This window comes from Plectrocnemia conspersa, unplaced genomic scaffold, assembly GCF_051122295.1.
Source record: "Plectrocnemia conspersa isolate PC_06_02 unplaced genomic scaffold, ASM5112229v1 ptg000009l, whole genome shotgun sequence".
In the NCBI taxonomy this organism is placed as follows: Eukaryota; Metazoa; Arthropoda; class Insecta; order Trichoptera; family Polycentropodidae; genus Plectrocnemia; species Plectrocnemia conspersa.
Genome location: NW_028277173.1, coordinates 22,440,524 through 22,464,102, shown reverse-complemented (window position 1 = coordinate 22,464,102; position 23,579 = coordinate 22,440,524). Strand labels below are relative to the sequence as shown.

The 23,579-nt window shown below is 31.7% G+C and overlaps 1 protein-coding gene across 3 annotated transcripts in view; it reads left to right on the top strand.

The window, feature by feature from the left end:
- Positions 1–23,076, top strand: part of LOC148232265 (uncharacterized) — a 31,058-nt gene extending 7,982 nt beyond the window's left edge. The window contains exons 5-10 of one of the 3 annotated variants that reach the window (XM_088193012.1): positions 7,312–7,448; positions 7,532–7,718; positions 8,439–8,539; positions 12,284–12,391; positions 19,143–19,342; positions 19,418–23,076. In XM_088193012.1, the coding sequence (XP_088049138.1) occupies positions 7,312–7,448; positions 7,532–7,718; positions 8,439–8,539; positions 12,284–12,391; positions 19,143–19,342; positions 19,418–22,249 (3,565 nt within the window). In that variant the 3' untranslated portion in view covers positions 22,250–23,076. Of the gene's footprint in view, positions 1–7,311; positions 7,449–7,531; positions 7,719–8,438; positions 8,540–12,283; positions 12,392–19,142 lie in introns of all 3 variants that reach the window. The other 2 variants (XM_088193011.1, XM_088193010.1) reach the window with 2 other exon arrangements.
- Positions 23,077–23,579: the final 503 nt, after the last annotated feature.

The following is a 23,579-nucleotide window of genomic DNA, read 5'->3' as shown; positions in this document are numbered from 1 at the left end:
TTCAGCTAGGCACGACCCTACAAATTTACGACATTCATGCCCTTATCCAATTTCATTGAGCATTCGATAGATCCTACTATGATAGATTAAACTTTGCTAACTTATAATAATGCCATTACGATAACAGTATATCATTTGCGGCCCTTATCGCAGTCATAATTTAGAACTAATACATTTAACACAAATAATAAATTTCATTAATGCAAAATAATGAAAATAATTGTTATGATACCCCAAAATAAATACTTTTTTTCTACATTCCATCTGACAATTTTCTACATTCCATCTGCAATTTTCCTCGCAGCTAAATTTTAAGTTTGCAATTGTATTGGGCAACCTTTTCTTTTAATTTTGCCCATAAATACTCCATAGAATTTAGGGTTGGTGACTGTGTAGGCCATTCTAAAAGCGGCATACCCTTTGACGCAAACTAATCCCTGCTTTTTTAAGTATGACATGGAGCGTTTTCTTGCTGAAATAGGATGATAGCGTGGTTTGTGTCTGGAAATATTTTCCAGTACATTGGATTCTAACATTGAAATATAAATGTCATTATTCATACTACCATCGCAATTGTACAGGTTTCTTACGTTTGCTGCTGCCATACAACCCCAGAACAATATTTGACTTTGGGTACTACGCAATCAGTAAGATATTCTTCTCCGACTTACGTGTATTATACCAAGGGTCCCAAAAACATGTTTAAGAAAAGAATGATTATTTTAGATAATTATTGCTCTAAAATTTTGACTAAATTGAGATTTTAATATTTTTTTATCTTAACCAATTTTAGTTTAAAATTATCTTAAAGTTGGTTTCATCGGACCAAATGACTTTTGCCTTATGTCCAATCTCGGAGTTTTCGAGCCCACTCTAACCTTTGAGTTTTATTTATTTTTGAAAGCCACGGTTTGTGTCAGGCTTTACAACCTCTGAGTTCCACATTGTTGAGCTTTCTTCTCACCATCCGTGAAAAAATGGATGGCCCTCCGCTTGCAGAGACTTCAGCAAATAGCCTTGAAGACTTTTAAGTTGCGAACCAACATTCGATCTTACTGGGTAGTTATATTACGTTTTCTTTCAATTCTTGGCTTTGATTTGTAAGAACCACATTCGTTAAACCGTTACAAAGCATTTTGGACAGCGGGTTCTGAACTAATTTCCGATATATTCAGTCAATAATATGCAATAAAATTATATTCGTTCTTTTAGCTTCACTTAATTCTCGTTTTTTGCCATTTTTAAATGTTTATGTAATATTTAAAATAAATTATTATAAAAATAAAATTATAACAAAAAATAAAGGTCGAAATTACGCAACTGAACATAAAGGTCACTTAAACTGGACAAAATAACCCGCAATATTTTTTTAAAACTTAATTGAGCAATTAAAAACGATTAATTTCTTTGTATAGTTCCCAGAATTACGGTTAAAACTACCTGCTAAAATATTTAAGTAAGACTATGCACTTGTAAGGAGTTACACAATATTTTAAGGGGTGCCCCATTATTATGGTCAAGGATGTACTGTATATTCTCAAATATAATACATACCTTTTTCGTGCATTTCCTCATCTATTTCTGATTATTTTACTACAAATACTATATTTATAAGCAATGAAATTATTAATTACATAATTAATGAATTTTTAGCGTATTGATATCAACAATCAGATTAAAATTCGCTTTAGAGAAGTAGCGAGACAAATTTCTTTACCTTTGAAAATTAAACCGGGAATCAAATCAGACCCAGAACAATATTTTGTCTACAAATTCTCAAAGACATATTTAAAAATCAGAGATATAACAAGTGGAATATTTGATTGTATATATAATATACACCTAGTTCTAAATATAATTTTGTAGCGACCATTCAGATGGGTCATTAACAATAGAGGCAAATATATAATACCGCAAGGATTTGCGCGACCGCACAGATCACGTCGGGAGTCACCAGTTTGGCGACGGTTGCTTTCGACTGGCAATCCTCAGCGCGCTTCGGCTAGCCCCGTAATTGTACAAATAACTATGTGAATAACTTCAAATAATTCAATAAAACACTACTGTAGCGGTTCATTCTGTGTATAATTGCCACCCGTTACCATCCCGACGCCAAAATATATTCAATATATGTATGTACAATATGTATGTACAATGAATTATAATTAATCGTAGTTTTTCATCAAATCAAAAAATTTTTGTTGAAAAATTGCAAAATTCACGAAATTTATAAAAAAATATGTAATTGATGAAATAAGTGCTTAATTTTACACTTAAATCTTATCTTTATAGAAATCTTGTTGTAGAGCTTATTCAATTAAAACAAGATTAAAATGTCTTTTTTTTACTTATATCGGGATTTAAAAAAATGTTTGCGAACAACTTCTTGATGCATTATTTTTCAAAATATGCGTTTTACTAATGGAATGTAATTGAAATCAGTTTTCATTTAATGTTTATATTGAGTTACATTCTTAAGATATTTTAAATGCATTTGCTGTGATACATCTATTAAAACGGCTATTAAAATGGTTAAATGAATCAGAAGTTATACATCGATAGAAAACAATTTAAATGTTTTTTTTTCTGTAACATTAACATTGTATGCCTAATATAAAAATGTAGTAGGTTAATGAATGGATACTATAAATAATGTATTATAGTAGTAGGTTAATGTATCCATAATAGTAACGTGTCGAATACATACAAAATCTTGTAAAGAATCAACAGAAGCGTGTAATGATTGAGTGGATTATAATGCGTGTGATTAATCTACCTGTCGCGTCGAGCAATTAAACTTTTACCGCGAATGCCTTTGTGGAACGTTAAAAAGTTAAGGAACGAGAAACAACTTCTGCTATAATTACGGTGCCTTTTATTGCTCGTTTTACGAGGGCGAATTTTCAGCCGTTATGCACTAACGTCTTCGCTTATTATTTTTTTTAATACAATATTATTACATTATATTATCGGTTCGTTCCTCCTTGGCGCGATCTAGAAAATATCGGAATGTGAAATCGGCACAGTCTAACTGGAGCAATCTTGTCAAATGGGCGTAGTAACGTGATAATATTATCGCCGGTGGCGTGCCGATATCCAACTTGCCAAACCTTCCCTATGCTAATATCCTCCATGAAACGATAGCTATCTCGTACATATGCGTGCTCATACGAGAGCTACGACTACATATGGGAGAACAATAAAACATACAATTAAATTTGCTATAACATCGCATTGCCGAGTCGTGTAATACATAATAACAAAACATAAATGCGATATTCAGTCGTTTATAATAGCTACTGATTTTTTATTATCTATTATACGTATCTTGCGTATATCGAGATTTTCATAAAAAATATCAGACACGAAGACTACAAATATACACTTCTGCATGATTGGTAAAAACATAGTAAATTTATATCAATCTATGAAAAACTGTTACTATTGATAAACATTTATAAAGATCTTAAGGCAAATGTCAATTTTGATGAATGTCTATTAGAAAAAAATATTCGTGCGCTATTTATAATCACGACATTAGCAATGATCGAAAGCAACTATGTAGAACAGGCAAGTGAAGAACTTGACTTTCTCATGTGCTGGTACAAATATAGTTAAATAAAGATTGTGCGATGACAAAAAAATGCTACTCAAGTCCTGACGATGCAAAAAAATATTTTGGCGAAACGTAAATAATAAATAAAAATAACTAAATATAAAAACAAAGTTAGGATAACCTTAGTTGTATAAAAATCATTTGAGATGCAAATTGCGTTTAAAGTGGATATATTACTTATATTTTTTTTCTTAAAAGAAAAAGCGCAATACAAAAAGTTGATACTATTGTTAATAAATTGTTATTAAAAATTTACTATTTAATAATTAGTTTCTATAAATATCTGTCAGTGTTTATATATGTGGTGTAAATATTTTTTTTATAAATTACTAATTTACTAAGGAAACACAGAAGTGAATTTTTGAGAATATGTGTATGCATTTTATATAATATTTCAATAATTTCAAAGCATGTCTCTCAAAAGTTATGAAATGTTATCTTTGCTTTATAGTTATTTTTTTGATATACATGATAAATAAAAATAAGCATAAAGTTGTATATGTCAATGACTGATACAGGTCCGTGCGAAGGGGGGGGGGGCGAGGGGGGCAGCGTCAAAATCGTCTTTACCTTCTTGGGTTAAATCATAAACCCTTAAGGGGAAGGGACCTCTCGGGCTGTCCGTCTGAGGTAGAGCGCGATGACGAACAAAGCATAGCAAAGTTACGCAAGCAGACCAAAGGGGTCGGTCTCTCCTGGGGTCCGAGGGAGGTAGCATACCCCCGTAGACCTTTGGGGTAGTGCTATTACTTGGATGATACGCAATGCAATTGCAATGCCGGCTAGCTAACGAGAGCCCATCTCCCTGAGCACTTGAGAGAAAAACTTATATATCTCCAATAACATATTTAGTACTACGGTGGGGACCCAGCTTTTTAAGGCCGTAAAAAGCTGGGTCCCCACCCGCATGGTTGGACTCGTAGGTCCTTATTATCGGTAACGGCAGTGGTGCACGCAATGGATTCCATGTAATTATACATCTGTTCCGGTTTAGAGCTTCATAATTATGTAAGCCTACCAAGATAATGCCACAAGATTTTTTTTTATTATACATATAAAAAAATATTTATCAGTACTATTTCCTGGGGGAGGGGGGGGGAGTGCGCGCGCCAGATTTGGCTTTGCTCCGGGTCTGGACGGATACCTGAAAGACCTGGATTAAAATCCTATATAAATATATTTTTTATATAAATATCCCTGGATTTGAATCCCATATGTTTTTAAACTACTATTGTATTTGAAAGATCAGGAATAGTGATTATTTTATAATTATAATTCACAGATTCGGTTTTCTTAGATTCGTCTAATCTCACGGATGAATATATCGTGATGAATAATTAAAATAAAAAATAACTGGGTCGTGCATAGTGACAACTATTGATTCAAAGCTGTAATAATAGTTTATAATTAACAAAATAAATGTAACTAATTTATAGATTGATATCAGTCTGACATCTCGATTTTTACTTGTAGATGTTGATTGTATATACCCCGTTGTAACGCATTAGGATAATGCCCAGCATGTTATTTAATAAATAAAAAAAATCTACCGAAATATACACAATTATATTAATATATATCGATTGTTCCACAATATTATCTGTCTATTTTTTAAAACGCCTAATGTTTATCTCTATCATTTGATTTTAATAATTTTGATCTTTATTTAGTAAAAAATGCATAAAAAATTATTTAAAATGCATTTTTTTAACAGCAACCTTCAACATAATCGTATTGATGTGATATAATTTTAACATATGTAATTTAATATATTTTGTATTTTCAAACAGGTTTCTGATAATTAAAAATTATATATTAAACATCAATTACATTCTCTAAATCTTAGATAAATAATGACAATCGTATAATATTGTCTGATCGTTCTTATAGAATGATTTTGGGATTTTTTTTATATTCTGGATGACTGGCTATCAATTTTTCAGTATTTCTTCATTTGATATTAAACTGAAACTTTCCATTTAAATAGAAAAAAATATATTATATTAAATTAAATATTTTTTGCGGGAAAAAATAAATAGTACGGATTTTGCTCCACAAATTAAAATTAATTGACATTTTGTGTGTTTAGAAATACTACTTTATCTTGGTGTTTTATTTCTATATAGTTAAGATTGTAGTTAACTAGATTTCGACGCGTTGACTTAAAAATATGTACCGTAAAAAACTTCTTACAGTAAAATAGATCAACAGTGAGTAAAGTTTAGAATGTTAAAGACCAACGTTTAAATCACAATATAGTCAAACTCATTTGCATGAAATATGTACCTTTCTGAAACTTTTTATTTGATAATGTATGTTCAAGATAAAAATGTGAACGAAGTTTATTTAGTTCACGTGATCATTGCATATATTATACTTTATTGTGTATGTATTTTATTGTATAAAAAATAATTAAGAAATTAATTATTTCTGATTATAATACACAAAACGCATAACCTTCGAAATAATCATATTTAATATATATAACTAAAGATATGTAAATTATTTAATTGATTTATATTTTTCAAGTTTTTTAAATGCTTATTGAACATAACATTAAATATAATCATAGAAAATAATAATTAATTAATAATAAAAAAAATATGTTTAGCTTTCACATTATGATTTGACAATTTTATAATACATTATATAAAAAACGCATCACCTTTGAAACCATAATATTTTGTATATATTTTAATAAATTTATGTATTTTTATTTATTATATAAAAAAAATAATTAAAAAATTTGTAATTGAATATTAAATTTTAAAATATTATATGGTGAAAAATATTTTAAAATGATAACAGTAATAACGTAAAATATAATTTAGTAGCAACCCTTTAAAAGCCTTCAATACTGCTAAAACACGGAAAAGCTTGAAATTAAGCAATAATTCAATGAGTTAGTGGTTTAATTTTTTTTTAATAAGTTTTTCTTATTCGTTGGGTGTGCAATCGTATTTTTAATTATGGCTCAATAATATTATTTAGGTCAATTTAAACACTATGCTAGGGCCAGTCCAACATTTTTTTACATTTCAGTATTAATTTTATCTCAGTTTTTAATCATACATTACTTCATCTTTACTGCATTTATCAATTTAATAAAAAAATCATTACTAACTATATTCGTCCTATGACGACGCAGAAACATTTAAGTAATAATTTCAGAATAAAAAAAAACTAGGACTGTTTTATAATGGACCATCTTCACTTACAGATACTTTCCATTCCGGAATATAAGAAGCACCCCCAGATTATTTGGTTCGCACAGTTCCTTGAATAAATTTTTCACTGTATCTTTTTCCATCTGATACGTATAAATTTAATTTACTCGTATTAAAGATCGTAATTCTTCTTCAATCTAAAACATTTCAGTTTTTATGTCGCTGGTTCCATTTTATGTATGTATGTTAGACGCAGGTATACAACTGCATACACCCCTGTCTATATTTATGTCTTTATAACATGTTTTGCAAATACTCATTGGTAATAAATTTATTTACGGAAATTTTATGCCTATCACGTAGGCACATTGGTAGTATTGCTCGATCTATTTTTACTTTTAACCCATTTTATTGCACCGATTTTAACATTTTTTTAGTGTTTGAGTCTATGATTGGTTATAACTGAAAGACTAAAATTATTACGCTAATGTATGTATGTATGTCATACTATACTATATTTTTTTTCAGCTTTTTTGAGATATACAATGAACGCGTGAGAGATCTATTGGCTGGTGATGACTTAGGAAATAACGATTCTGTGAAAAATATTGCTAAAAAGGATCTGCGCGTCAGAGAGCATCCAAAGAAGGGACCATATGTGGAAGGTTGTTATTTTATTTAATTTATTTATGTACTTGCATATATCATATAGTATAAATAAGTGATGTAATATTGTTTTTTTTAATAGAATTAAGTGGGATTGTTGTGAAAAACGGACAAGACTTGTGTTCTGTTTGGTCTTCTGGAGCAAAGCGTCGTCGCACAGCGCCCACAGCAACTAATCTGAGATCAAGTAGATCTCATTCTTTGCTGTATATTCGTCGTCTTCAACCTTATCCACCGGTTACGCTAACGTTATTAGATCTAGCTGGAAGGTAATGCTTTAAATTTTATTTAAATATAAACACGAACGAGGTATATTTGGAGAGTAAAATTTAGAAAATCTTTCTAAAGAATATCAATTTAGGATTGTATTATAATACTGTTAGAACACTTTTTATTGTTTTAATCTGGAAAAATAATGTTTCCTTTATATTTAATTTAAGTAGTAATGTTGATTCATTGAGTATCGATTTTTTTCTATAAAAAAACCGTATTTATATCGTGAATCTTGATTATAGACTACATTCTAATATCATGCAGATACACATATCAAAGTCAGAAGTTTCGGGGGCCACATACGATTCTACGCTAAAAGTTTGTTATTGCTTTTGTCGATTGGCGAACTCGAAAGTCGAGCGTTTACGTGTTCGGAACGCCATAAAAATAAATTCGCTTTATGACTTTTTATTAAGCGGAGTCATGTGAAAGTTCAAGCGTTTTTATTATACAATACAATAAAAAAACTATTGGCATGGCGCGCCAGCATTGACTCAAACAATACGACTCGTTTCATGGCAATAATATTCTTCTCTCTACAAATAATGTCCGACATCCAATTATGTATAAATCACTGATTGCGAGTGAGAAAAATGACAGGTGAAAAAAACAATAACGTGATAGCATTCATACAATGGAATGCTCTGATTGATGTGTGTATGATGTATAATTAATTGTGTTGTATGACGTGTAATATATTATTGTATAATTTTCAGCGAAAGACCAAGTCGTGTAAATCAGAGTTTACCTAGACAAAAGGAAGGAGCCAATATAAACAAGTCATTGGTAGCACTTGCAAATGTAATTTCAGCTCTTGGTAATGATTTTGCATGCTTTTCATTTAATATATTATCTTTAATGGAGTAAAAATTAGTAATAGGATGATATAATTAAAAGAAAATAAATTAAATGGAGGAACGAATGTAGAAAAATACTCAATTTGTACATAATTACAAAAATATATATTAGCTGTTTTTAATTAGGAGTATTATTTACTTAGAAAATATTTTATCGCATTTCATTCTTAATTTAAATAGTATCGTCATTTAAAGTATAAATATGAAGTTACATATTTATTACGAATGGAAATATAATTTATTTCTTATATATTTTATATATTATATGTATATAATTCAATTTAAAACGTATTATTATAATTCTTATTATCATATAAAACCGTTTGAAAACAGTAATATTGTTGTATAAGTTACAGTGAATGTGTATTACCATTGAAATTGTATTTTCGCCAGTATAAATATAGTTTAATATAGTAATCCAGGCACATTACATATGTAACATAATATGTTTATATATATAAATATCGAATAGCTGCAAAATATTTTTAAAGGAATATATTTTATCAAAATTACAAGTTAATAAATAATTTGAACATGCACCACTAATGTTAGCTTGAACTATATAAATTATATAATTATATAATTTTACAAATATTGCTAGACATTAAAGAAATTAGCAAATAGAGTTTATATATTAATAAATTTATAAAGCATATTTCAGTAAGGTACTACTTGTTTTCTCCATGTATATATATATTTTTATTTTGTATATGCAGTTTCTATTATATTCCTATAAATATATATTTTTTTGATTTTCTAGTCTTTTTACTCATATATACATATTATATAAAGACGTATTTAAAATATTAAACTGAAATGATTTATTTGTGAATAAAGGTGATTCATCTCAATGATTCAGTTTATTATAAAACAAACTAGTAATTATCAATGGGATGTAGCCCCTCAGAACATAAGAAAAATTACTCTGTTTATTTATGCCATTCATAATAATAGTATTAAATTTTAATTAATATTCTCAAACCTCAAACAAATAACATTATAAATAAATTGATTCCAAAATACATCTCTGAAAAATATTACACTACAGTTAAAGTATGCCTGATGAATATGAAAAAATTAACAATTACAAAATACTAATTGACACAAAGTGCATGATTGAATTGTGCTATACATGTTCTTGGCAAATCTGTTGATTTTTAAGTTCAAATTACAAAGTAGAAATTGCTTTTCACGGACTGTGTCGATTCAGTGTAAGCTCCGCCGGATTCGAGTTCGCAATTATCGTGTATTCCTTTTTCGAAGGAAAGTGGTAATTCAAGTGGTTTTCTATGGATCAAAAAATGGGAGAAAAATCAACGATTCTCATCTCCTCAACTCTTTGACTTATTGTGGTTTATTTAAGATTGAATCAAAATTTATGTTTTAATCTAATAATAAAATGCTGTTTCTTTTGTAAGTTTATAAAACAAAACTTCATTATTTTTTTATGGCTCTTTAAACGGATATTGTGCAAGGGTTTTCATTACAATTATTCTTTGGATTTGAAAAAAAAAAATTTAATGACCAGTAAATTCTGTCAGGAGAACGCTTGTTAAAGAAATAAGTAACTTAAGATACTCATTTAGTTTTGTGGGCAAAGAGCGTGGAAAACATATCTGCAACTGACTATGAAAAAAAGCATAAAATAAGAAGGGTGGGTGTTTTGACATATTTTTCAGTTTAATTTAGTGTGCTCCTAATTTATATTTTATTGCCTTGTGTATGTTTCAGCAATGAGTTCATATTTATATTTCAAAGTCAGTTAGTTTGCAGAAGGCAAGGATAAAAAATTAAGCTAGTTAATTCGTTAAGCATTCAATATAATTTGTGGTATTAATTGATATCGTCACAAAATTTAATTTGTTTGAATCTTCACATAGTTTTTGAAACAACAGTGACTCAATCACATTTTGTTGTTCATATAAATTTATTTCAATTTAGATGAACAACCGGGAACCTTAAAGCTGAGATTGTGAATAGCAACATGAAATGCAAAAGTTGTTACAGCTATTAAAAACGCTTTGTCACTTGTATCAGAACCTTTAAAACCTACACTACACTCTCTGGAAGTTGGCCAAGGTTGGCCAAAGACGGAGGATATAGTGGGTTACTTCGGTCGAGTTCGGTTCTGCCCGCTCTAAAATCTCTCGGAAGTTGTCCGAGGCTACCGAGAACGAGAGGTAAAGTGGCGGTAATTCAGTCGACTTGGCCAGCTTCGAGCGCTTCCGAGCATTGTCGGCAAAAGGACCGAAGTTGGAGCTGCTCTTTCGAGCGCGAGCGATGAGATACTTCCCCTTTCGCTCTCTCGCGTGTTAAGTGACGAGAGTGAGAGAGATAATGCTATGATTTTTCGCAAACTGAGATAGAATGAGTAGCTCGGTTCAATTTCAGTATGCGCGTAGGCGTCCTATGGTTAACACGCATGTCGAGTACTGCATCGTGGTCACGTGGTCAAGTTATAGTACCACATGATTATCGGGGACTTCAACAGACTCTTACTGACATATTTGAATATTTTAGGGCACCAAAAGGGATTAATTATATTTTTGATAGTATATTCTTCTAACAGATATCGTTATTATATTTTTTTTTCATATAAAATTAAATAATTAAAAAATAATTAGTGGTAATTGATTTTGTTAAAAAAAATCGTTTCGAATATCCTTATGTATTTTCCTAGATTGGTTTATATAAATGTCACACCATAACGAATTCTTATTTAGAATCCATGGCGACAAATTCTAGAATAGTCACAGATGTGGTGTTCATATTCTGAAATATCATTTTTATGCCTTATGGCATTTTGCAAAAGCCGACAAAGATTTTGCGTAAATTGAATTTTTATGACCGAAAAGTTTTCACTTATATTGTATTGGTGAGTGCCCACACAAACTTTTATTATTATCAGTAGCGTAACTTTAATAATATGACAATTTAAAAATTGCGATTATTTGGCACATTTTTCGATCGCGCGTAAATATGCCGGCTGTACGTGACAGAAGCCGCCGTCCGGACGGCATATGAAATTTGCGACAGTGTGGTCCCTTACTCGAAGTCGTAGGTCTCGGCCGACTTCAGTTGTAACTTCGGTTCGGATGACGATAATTCGAAATGCCGATATTCTTGAGAAAATAGCCGCCACTTTTAGACTAGCTTTAGGTTTCGCACATTTCAAGTGATTTTTGCTGTCCGAACGTCCACCAAAAATTTCGAAGAACACTGTTCACATTTCAATTTGCAATATGATCACACAATTTTTTTAAGAATGCATAATCCTTTTTTAATTTTTGGGGGGAAGATGTAAAGTAATTTAATATACTGCGTGTATATTCAGCACTTTTTAATTCTTATCAAAAACCGAGACAAACTACAAACTGACCGGTACGCCAGAACCATACCTTGAAACCGAAACAGTCCCAGTCTAACTGGGTCGTAAAGAGGTTGGTTTACTATAAGTGCTTATCAGTATATGCAATGCAACGATAAAATAAGTATCTAAGCAAATAATATGACAACTAAAGTAAATTAATGTTTACTACATATTAAAAATATGTTTGGGTTATTTTGTAATATATTAGAATAATACAAATATTGTTTGAGACTAATTATTTGAACACGTCTGTTATACACATATTTTTTTATACAAAGAATCTTAGTAGACAGTAGTATTTTTATATGTATTAATTGTTTTGATACGGTTTCAGTTGCGGCTGGTCCTCGTCGCGGGCGATATGTGCCTTATAGGGATTCTGTATTGACCTGGTTGCTGAAAGACACCCTAAGCGGGAGTACCACTACAGTCATGATAGCCAGTAAGTCATAATTCATAAGAGCTATAAATACCCAGCAAAAGTAATAAATAGCCCAACAGCGGTGGATTTTAGCGCTTTGTCAAAGGCCAAGTTAAATTGCACAAAAGTGTTTGCCGGTATTGCCGCGATAATCGCACCGTTGAAAGTTTTTCTTGTAACATAACGCCGAAACGTCACGCGATAGCACATACGTCAAGTGTGTGGTGCGAAAATAATGAAACACGAATCAATAGAGATGTCAATGTGGAGATCTCAACTTCGGATCGTCCGCCACTAGCGCTTTGTTGGCTTCGGCACTCGCACGCGTTAGGTGAGAATATTGAAAAAAAATTTTTTTTTTTAATTATTTGGAAAGTTTTAAAGTCACACACGAGGTCAGGTGTTAATAAGTTTAATAATGTTGTACTTTGTGCTACTTACATACGTGCGAATCGTGGGCGAATGTCGCTATGAAGTTCCATGGTGATCGGTTTATTCCTCTTATACCACGGTTCATGAGAAGATAATAGTGAGATGTGTGTGATCAGTGATGTGTATCTGCGCGAAAAAGTACTCGATAGTTCGTACGTCTAGATCAGTGTTTTTCAAACTTTAGAGGACTGCCTCTTATTTAGGATATATTTAATATGTTATGAAGTTAAGAGTGGCTACGACGTATGGAGTTATAATGTATCATACAAAAGTTTAATGGTTTTTTGATTTAGTGTTTTAAAATAAATTGTGTAATAAACATGATAATGAATATCACCCCTTTCCTGATCATATAGTAATTAATTGGTTCTTTCTCTTCGGGAAGAAAATATCAACATTTTAATTCTGAATACTAAACTTTCCAATAAAGCTTTCTTAGTGGGATTTTTTTACAATAATTTCACCCTTTTCCTGATCACAAAAACAGATCACCTAGTAATTTATTGAATCTTTCTCTTCGGGGAAAAATATCAACATTTTAATTCTGAACACTAAACTTTCCAACAAAAGCTACCTTTGCAGGATTTTTTTACCAGCAATATCGACTTCAATTAAAATTATTTTTAAGAAATGTTTCTCAAACTAAAATAAAAATTAAAAGTAAAATTTAAGAGTAATCAGATCTTGTAAAATATGAATTAATGACAGTAGTTTGCAGAAATGTAGAAAAATCAGTACAAATTTGTATAATAAATTTATACATAATTGAGCATTCGTACCGTGGCTCTGCGTCGTAAAGTTCACTGCGCTTAACCTTGAGTTTCTGCGCCTATTGATAAGTGCTGGACGAAATCTGGTGATCTGAAGTGGCTGCTTTTCTCCGTATCTTGATATTATCGTGTCGAACTCAGGTTTGAACTCTCGTATATTTCCAAGTCGAAGAGTGGGAAGAATTTATCCTACGGTAGCGCTCTAGTTTATATGTTGCAGGAGAAATGGGAGGAGATCAACAACTTTTCTTTCTGTTTAGTTTTTGTTCCCCGTTTCAATCTTAACCTTTACTTTGCTGCAGGAGCGTCGTTTCAGCTTTTTCTAGGGGGGCAAAAGTTCGCCAGTCAATGATCGTTTTTTAAATACTTCTGGCCAAATTCAGGGGGGTGACGAAATGCTCTACACTACCCCCCCCCCCAATGACGTCCTTGTTTGAAATCTACGACGAAAGCAATACAATCGATCCGTCGCCTTCACAGTGAAAAGACTTTGTTATCTAGCGTTCATATTAGTTCATAGAAGCATATCTAAACCGAACTTTGATCAATAGAAGAGCGCAAAAAATAATTATCCCTTCTCAGAAGTCAAAAATTCACGTCAAAAGCAATATAATCGTGCCGTCGCAATAGAAACGCTCGGATATCTAGCGTTACCATTAAGACTTTTTATGAAAATATTACGACTTACAATAAGTGAGAATCGAATAAAGCAGATCTAAACCGAATTTCGATCAATAGAAGAGCGCAAAAAATAATTATCCCTTCTCAGAAGTCAAAAATCCACGTCAAAAGCAATAAAATCGTGTCGCTGCAACGGCACCGAAACGATTTTATTGCTTTTGACGTGAATTTTTGACTTCTGAGAAGTGATAATTGTTTTTGCGCTCTCCTATTGACCAAAATTTGGTTTGAATATACTTTGGTCAGTCTTCTTATATTAGAAGTCCATACTAATATCAGTAAGGATAGCTATCATATTTTTAAAACAATGTGTATTATCGAAATGCAGACAACCTATGGAGAATTATGTGAGATGCGATGTCTGTCTGTACTCCCTGAGAGAGGAATTGGCATATTTTGTGTTTTTGGACTTTTAAAACTATAATCAGCTTCAGAATTTTCATTACGTTAGGTTTCGGTTTGAACAGAAAATATACGTTTCTCAACTGTCAATGAGTTTCATAGACATTTTAAATATTTATCCACTAGTGAAAATGTATTATAAATAATAATAAGTAAGGATTGCAACATAAGTAATACCGGTATTAGGCTAAAAATTGACCTTCGGCACTACTGGTATTACAAAATGAAAATCTGGTATTACCGAAAATATTTTTTATTTTTTTTATTTAAGCGCGATGTATAAACATAAAAGGAATACATTTGCTTTATCTCAGGCGAGTATAACGGTATCTAGCAGTTCCCAGTAATTCTGTTATGTAACAGAAGAATGACCGCGCCGCCGCAGCCTGCCGGCCCCTTTTTCATGATAGGAAAAACATGAGCAAAAACATGAATTTGTACATTTTTATCTCTATTCAAACATTTTTTAATCTAAATAGTCAATGGGATATGCTTCACTAAACATGAGTGGTTAATATTAGCAATAAGTATATTTAAATAAAAATCGTCTTTATATTAAAAAATCCTTTTCATTGTAAAATATTACATTAATGATCGTTAGAGTCTTGCTTGCTCGTTATCTATCGGTTGATATTAATTCTTCACTTTTGCAAATATGAAAAGAGTAAATTCTGCATGTACAATTAAGTGATTCATAAATATAAGATTATACAATTTTCATTCAAAATTTTATGATGCTTTCAGGTTTATAATTCGCGACAGTTGACAATGGTCGGCATTTCGTAAATTTCTGTTAATCCTTTGAAACATATTTTTTCCGTCAACAATAAATTGGACGGGTGAGACGTTTTACGTTTCACATCTTATTTCATGCAGATATTTATTCTTGACTATGGACTTAAATATTTTTAGTATGTTTTATAACTAAAAATTACATCAGTATAATCTGCGGTGTAACATAAGAAATTGTTTATCAGTTATCCTACGAATATTTAAAAACTGTTAAATTTAATTTTAACAATTGTCGAGTATTTGGATCCTTTAGATTTATTGTTTTAAAAAAAAATTAACGACTGTATATTCGAAAATATATTTTTTTTTTAAATTAAGGAAAGTGTTTTAATTAAAATAATTTGTAAAAAAAAATGTAATATAATATAGCAAAACAATAGACATGGTAAATCATGTAAGCGGAACTCGGATTATTTTTTCGGGCAAATAATTAAAATAATAATAATAATAATGCCAATATTGGTATTGACTGTTTTCTCTCTCGGTAATACTGGTATTGAAAATTCGAGAATTAATACAATAAATAATAATAAGTATGTAAATGTATATATTACTACATATGGAAAAGTTGAGATTATATAATTTTACAACACATGCCAGATTAATTAAATTTTTCACTGGTAAAAATATATATCTACTGATGAAAATGTATTCAAATATGATTTTATTGAAATGAATAAAAAATATTTTCGGGATAGATTTGAGATATTGATATTTTCTTTGAGGGATCTGAGAAATTCTGATTTAGAATCAGGGACGTCATTTCAGCATTTACCAGTTATTGGTCATTTTAAAAATATTTTGTAGGTAATTTAATGACGGTGAAAACTAGACACAAACACTAGACATTTTTTAACTTTCTAGATAATATTAGTAAATCGATTCAATTTATATATGTACATATAAAAATGTGTGGTTAAACTATAAAATTATAAAACATATCAAAATAATTGGAATATTTAACCGCATACATTTAAACCGCAAATGGCTAAAAGTTAAATGCTTACGTGACGTCATATAATGTAGGTTCATACGTGTAAACATATCTGCATCGTTCGTTTAAATGCGCCTATCGTGTTACAAAAATAGATGGATAGTATCAGTATAATAGTTTGAACAGTGCGTGAATCTAATAGTTGAAAAGCTAATATTAGCATTTCTTGTGAGGTAATATTAGATTTACAGCATCGTACTCATTGGAAAACTAAAGGCTATGATGCTTAAACCATACGTGTAAAAATAATACAAGTTAATATAGTTTGAAAAACACTGGTGAACGCGTTGTGTTGTTATATACTGATCCGGTTCGCAAATACAATGACTACATATGTGACGTATAAAATCAATATTATTTATAATATTCATGAATTAATTCTCTCAAAAACCAAATCTGCTGGACTTATTGTATTAAATTAAAATAGAAAAAAATTAACAATGTAATGACCAACCAGTCATGGCATGGAAACAATGACACCTCATTAATTAATGGCAGATCTTTGATTGAGTATTTTTATTTATTTTATTTACATGTTGACATATTGCTTTTAAATGTCATATATTGTACGCATATAACCGTTTAAGATTTTATAGTTATTTACTGTATTATTAATTGAGTTTTGTATTTTTTTACAAGCAGCTAAGAGAGCTGGACTCTATGAGGTAACTATTATAACATTTATATATTGTAACATAATAACTTGTTATGTTTTATTATTATATTGTATGTGACATTATCTAACTGTGTAGACGAAAACATCTTAATAGCTTATCATTTTCGGTATTAGATAATAACTTTTAAATAAAAAAAACAAATCATGTGTGATTTTGGCGGTATTGGAATACCTCTTTCATTCCGTTGTTAGTGTAAAGCAGGCAACGGTAGTTTATCTACCTGCTTGGTAGCACTTGGTTTTATGGAGGCATAGTGCAGTGGTGCAGGTCCTCTGGAAGCCTAGTCTTCATGGCTGCAGTCTCTATGAGCGTAGGCCATATACACGAGGCGAGCTCTTCAGTGGCGTTCTGGGGGTCTTACCGAGTAAGAACGGAGCCCCGGCGGTGAGCCCGACTTCTACATCCATCATCGAGGGAGACTTTTCTGTTGATTTTTTTTTTGGAAACGGAATTTTGATGACTTTCATTGCTAAGAACGTCTAATATTTTGTTGATTTTGGTTTTCTAAATAATCCATCGTTACAAGAATGTGCTCTGAAAAATAATTTTGCAAAATCATGTTAAGGAGTAATTATTACAAAGTGGAGATTATATTGATAAGAATACTAATCGATAGCTAAAGGGATTGTCGGGTTCATCAATTGAACCACTAATCGAAGGATTAACGCATATGACTATATGCGTTAATCCTTCGCCATATTTAGGAAAGACAATAGAAAAAAGTTGTTTGAAAAAATTCTATAACATATCACTACTATTATGAATTATTAAGATCCTTCTGAATGGATTTAGACAAAAATGACGTTTTCAATAATGGAAAAAAGTAGTTAAGACGAGCTCATTTTTTGCGTTTTTCACGAAGTTGAAGTATTAGTTCATTAGATTTAATATAAGTTGATTGCTACATTGAACTTATCAACTTGGTAGTTCAATGCAGCAATCAACTCGGAAGTTCAATTCAACATATAAATATTTACCTTATTTTTTTTATAAAATATTAAAAATATTTTTTTGTCCGGAATAATTGGTGTCCGCAAAAATCGGATTGTCCGGAAAGTTTCTGTCCGCAAAATTCGTGTTCGGAATAGTCCTGTCCGGAAAAATTATACTTTTATATTATTATTTTGTATTTTTAACACCGAATAATATATAATACAATGCTTTTAAGAATTCAACAATTCAAATGTTATCTTATTTTTTTTATAAAATATTAAAAATAGATTTTGTCCGGAATAATCAGTGTCCGGAAAAATCATTGTCCGGAAAGTTGCTGTCCGCAAAAATTTGTTCGCAAAATTCGTGTCCGGAAGTATTCAAATGTTTACCTTAATTTTTTTATAAAAAAATAAAAATATGTTAAACATCCGAAAGAATCAGTGTCCCCAAAAATACTGTCAGGAATAATCAGTGTCCGCCAAATTCGTGTCTGTAATAATCCTGTCTGGAAAAACACTGAACCATATGTTTATAATGTTATTTTGTATTTTTTATTTTCTCTTCTTGTGACGTTGTGACATAAACTTGATCATGAGAGAAGTATTTTTTTTAATTTCTGTTACATTGAATGAATATTTTTGCGATTTATTGTTATGGTTTAATAGCAATTGAAGCACCTTAGAGTAAAAAGGTGAATTATTAAAATTCTGTGAATAAACATATTCTCGCTTTTGAATCATTCAATGATTTTTCAATCAATTGGTTTCAATAGTACAGTTTTGTTAGGTCGAATTTTTTATATAACATAATATAAAGCTTATGTGCTTAGAAAATTCACTAGGCTTAGAGAATTTTAATACTCGACTGAATTACTGATAGCTTCTTCTCCATTTATTATCTTGTTAATTAAGTAAAATGAACGTGCTGCAACTGATCCCTTGAATGTAATAATTGATTTATTTTACTTTTCATTGAAATTGCGTTCCAATATTAATATATGATACATAGATAAGCTGTAAGGTGTATTGTCGCATTGCTGTTGTATTTTTAAGCAGTCGATCTCTAATATGTGATGTTTTTTATTTCAGCCGTGTCACCATCGGCCAATTGCTATTCGGAAACTGTCAATACCATGAGATGGGCTTCTCGTGCAGCAAGAATTCCTGCAACCAATGGTCATCAACCATCCTCGGAAGCACCTCACGAGCGTGCTATAAGACAGCTTCGGGCAGAAGTAGATCAATTGAAAACGCTGCTCGCCGCGGTTACCCTGAAGAAGCCACCCTATGTCAGTAAATTTCATACAGATTCGAAATCGTTCTTTACGACATTGCCACCATTTCTAACAAGAATTCTTCAGCAGGCCGATTCGGAAAGCGTAGCGGAAACAATGAACTCTCCGCCTGCCGACACTGATGGACAGCTTAAAGAAAACGAATTAGAAAACGAAATAGACGAATCAACCGAGAATAAGATTGAACTTTTCGATCATATAGTGAAGGAGGAGAACTTGGATGAAACCGAGCGGGCCGAGTCCGGCGACTCGTTGGGCTCGTCGCGCGTTAGTATCGCTAGTGTAGAGACGTTATCGGGAAATCATAGTGTTCCTTCTACCGGTTGGTCAGCTTTGAACTCTAGTCAAGCAGAAGATACGTTTTTCGGACCGCGCTTACACAGAACCGGAAGCGCTCATGAAGTGAAGCCTTTGCTCAGGAAGAAGCGACAGTATAGTTCGCACGAAGTTTTACCGTCCCATAAGCCCACCTTTAACAAAACATTCAAATCGAACTCTATTTCGAAGGCGAAGAAAAACACATCGAACGCGAGCGAATCGCCGAAATCTATATCGCCCAAAGCTGAAGAGACTATAAGTGAAACTGCGGAGGATAAGAGCAAAACTGAGGTTGAAAGCAAAAGTAAAACTCCGCAGTATCAGCCGTTTAATAAGAGAGCTGAGATTGTAGCTTCGGTGACTGATAGACTTTATACTAAATTGAGAAAGAAAGAAGAAGAAAAGATGATGAAGAACATCCTCGCTAAAGAAAAGCAGGATAACAAGCAACTGACGGAGTTGCAGCTCTGCAATAATGCTAGAAAGAAATTATTCGATATTAGTCATAGGGCGTTATGGGCTTCGAAGCGCTTCAGAGTCGGCATTTCAACTGAGACGCAAACCAGCAAACCTCTTGTTCTTAGAGTTAAGAACGTAGCAACTGACGTGCCTAGTGATTTAGAGCCATTCGAGATAAATAAATCTAAAGAGCATAAATTATACAGAAACGCATCCGTCGCGACTGAAAATTATACTAAAGTATGTAAAGAAATCTCGGTAGGCACTCCTTGCGGTTCAGTATACACACACGATAAATCTATACTGACAGAAAAAACTAGCGATTTTGCTACTTTGGTGATTACAAGATCGTGTGGAAATATGACTGAAAATACCGCGTTGCTTAATTCTGCTTGTACGCAAACAGAAGAGATTCTACCTAAAATAAAGCATTCATCTTTTACAAAGTACTTGAAAGTCACACATGAACCACCTGCGTGTACTAATCAAAGTGCTAATGAATGCGCTAATCCGAGCGTTCTTAATATAAGCATATCTCATGATTGTGCTCCATTTGAGAATGAAATAGAAGGAATATCGGACGATAGTTTGGAGAGTGACTCAAAATCTACGACGCCTTCGCAAACGATCACAGCACCTCCGGATTTATTACATAATCATAACTCAAGTGAAAATAGCGCCGATAATCAAGGATCGATAAATAGTCCAAATTCAGAGGAGCACGCAGAAGTACCGCCAGTCAGACCGAAAAGGGAGAACCAATCGCTCACTAGCAAGTATTTCGCACTGAAGAAGAAACAGTGTGATAGTGTTGTCAACGCCGAAAGCGACCCCAGACAGGGGTGTAGCTACGTTACGAATGGGGTCGAGGGGGCAATAAAGTTTGTTGGCGTGACTCAAAATACTTTGCTAACGGTTAAAACTGACACCATAAATAAAAAGAGCGAAGGCGGCGGACAAGCGAGACACGAGCACAGGAGCTATGAATCTAAATCTACGCAAGTGTACTCAGTAGTGGACGATGCTGTGTCTGATTACGTGGATTTTTTGGACGATGTATACGTACCACTGCCTAGGATATATTTCAGTCCAGAATATGCATCAGATCGGTGGCCCACAATGAAAAATTTGATATTAGGCAGAAACGAAAATATGTATCCGTACAATATTAAATTGTCGCCGAGAAGAGCAAGTCCCGTCAGACGGAGATCATCTAAAACTGTGTCGTGGAAACCAGATGAACCCCTTTTAGCCAAATTAACTTCTGAAAGACTCTTTGGAAAACCTATACTAAAACCTATTTATAAAAATAATGCAGCGTATTTATCTGCAAGTGAATCAGAGGCAATTGATAGTGATGATATTTTATCAGATTCAATGGATACGAGATGTAGAAGTAACCTTGGAACGGAATATTTTAAAGGAATATATTGCTGGGGAGATAGAACGCCCACTGCTCCACCGAGAAGAAAAGCAGCACAGATCGATAAAGAAAATACTGTTAAGTATGTAGAAGCCACTTCGAGTTTATTGAACGAAGCTACAAATTTGGTTACGGTTTTATCAAAAGTATCTAATCAATTATCAAACGCAAATGAACAGAAAGAAGAGAGGCGCAGTTCTGGTAATATTTCTCCGATTTGTAATTCAGAATTACATATTCAGGATGATGAGGGATTGAGAAGTTCATCATCAAATCTTAATAACAATGACTTATGTAAAAAAGTTGAATCCGACGAACCTAGCTTTCGTACCGTTAATGAACAATTAACGGATAACGAAGAGCAATCTATAAAAGATGATAACGTTGATGAAGATGGTAGAAAAGCAGACGATGTAAATGTGGCTAAAAATAAAGTGGAGGAAGTTGAGAAGAATTTATTGGCGTCGCTGAATCGCCTTGAAATATGCACAAAAAGTTCAAAAAAATACTTTGACAACGTCGGTGATAAATATAAACAGAAATTTAGAAAAGAATTGCCCAAATCCAGCAATCATTATAATATGTATCAAAATCCTAGAAGTCCTAGAAAGTATTTGCAGCAGCTTTTAGAAATGCGGAAGGAGCTTGTCGATTGTACAATGCGAGACGAAGATATTAGTAAACAGTTCCAATATGGTTGAATGCGATCAGTGAATTAAAGTGGTGTTTAAAATTATTATAACCAGTGTGTTTATAAAAATAAAACAATCTGGAAGATATTGGAGTATATATATACTATATGAATGAATAATGCTAATCGTTATGATTAATTTTATATTCATAATTGTGCTATGTACGATATATGACAAACCGAGCAAGTATTTCTTTCAATATTCGTTAAACAGAAAGAGATCATTTCGGATTATTCATTCAATTAACTTTGCAAGTTTAGTGATGTATATACGCTCGATATTATAATCGACACTTTTTTATACACTAGTGACCCAAGAAACATTTTTTAAATGAAAAGTTAATCCTGTTTAAAAATAATAACTGTTGTCATTGATCTTTTTAAAAATAAGATATATTGAGATTTACGTCTTGAATTGAGCTGTTTTATGTTTTTTTGTATAGCATTAATTGTACATGATTTAAAAATCCATTTTTGTGGTGAACCTGTATCATATTGCAATAGGAAAGAATCATTTCTGAGAAAATATTTTATTTTATATTATTGAAAAAACTGTAATGTAAAAATGGGAAACGGTAAAATAATAAAGTATATAATGTATGGGGTATGCCTTCGGTCAGGTTGGCCAATATAAATATTTTGGCAATGTTGCGTTAGTACTGACTGGATATTCTGAACAGATGATAGTAGTCGATTGATTTTGTCTATGTAATGTTACATTGTATATATTATATAGAATATTAATCGTTTAATATAATACCTGGATGTACAACGGTGGATGTAATATATTATGAATACAAGTATGTTATAAATCAATAAATGTAAAATAGCATTTGAGAATATTTTTTTATTTGAGCACATTATTAGTAGGTGAGTGCACAAATTGATTTCTTTTATAACTAAGTAAGTCTTATTTTATCATATTTTTATTTATAATGTGTAACATAGATTTTTTTATACTGTTTTATATTCTAGATTGTATTGACTTGTTGGATCTATAGGCAATGGAACACATGCTGAATGAGGACAATCTGAAGTTATGTAAAATATATTTTTAGACATCTTCATATTAAACTAATATTGCTTATGTGCAATATAATTGAATAATAATAGTGGTCTTCTTTAAATTGTTGAATACACATTATTGATTGAATATTTGCAAATAATTTATAGACTTTTCCACGTCAGCTACGTCACTTAGACTATCTGCCAATTCGCAACAAGTATTAAATATACATATAGCTGTAGAAGCATTCTTTTAAATAAATGATATTTATGTTCCAGCAAACGTATCATTTGACGATCTGCAAGCGGAAGATTCCAAGCTGAAAGAAATGCTG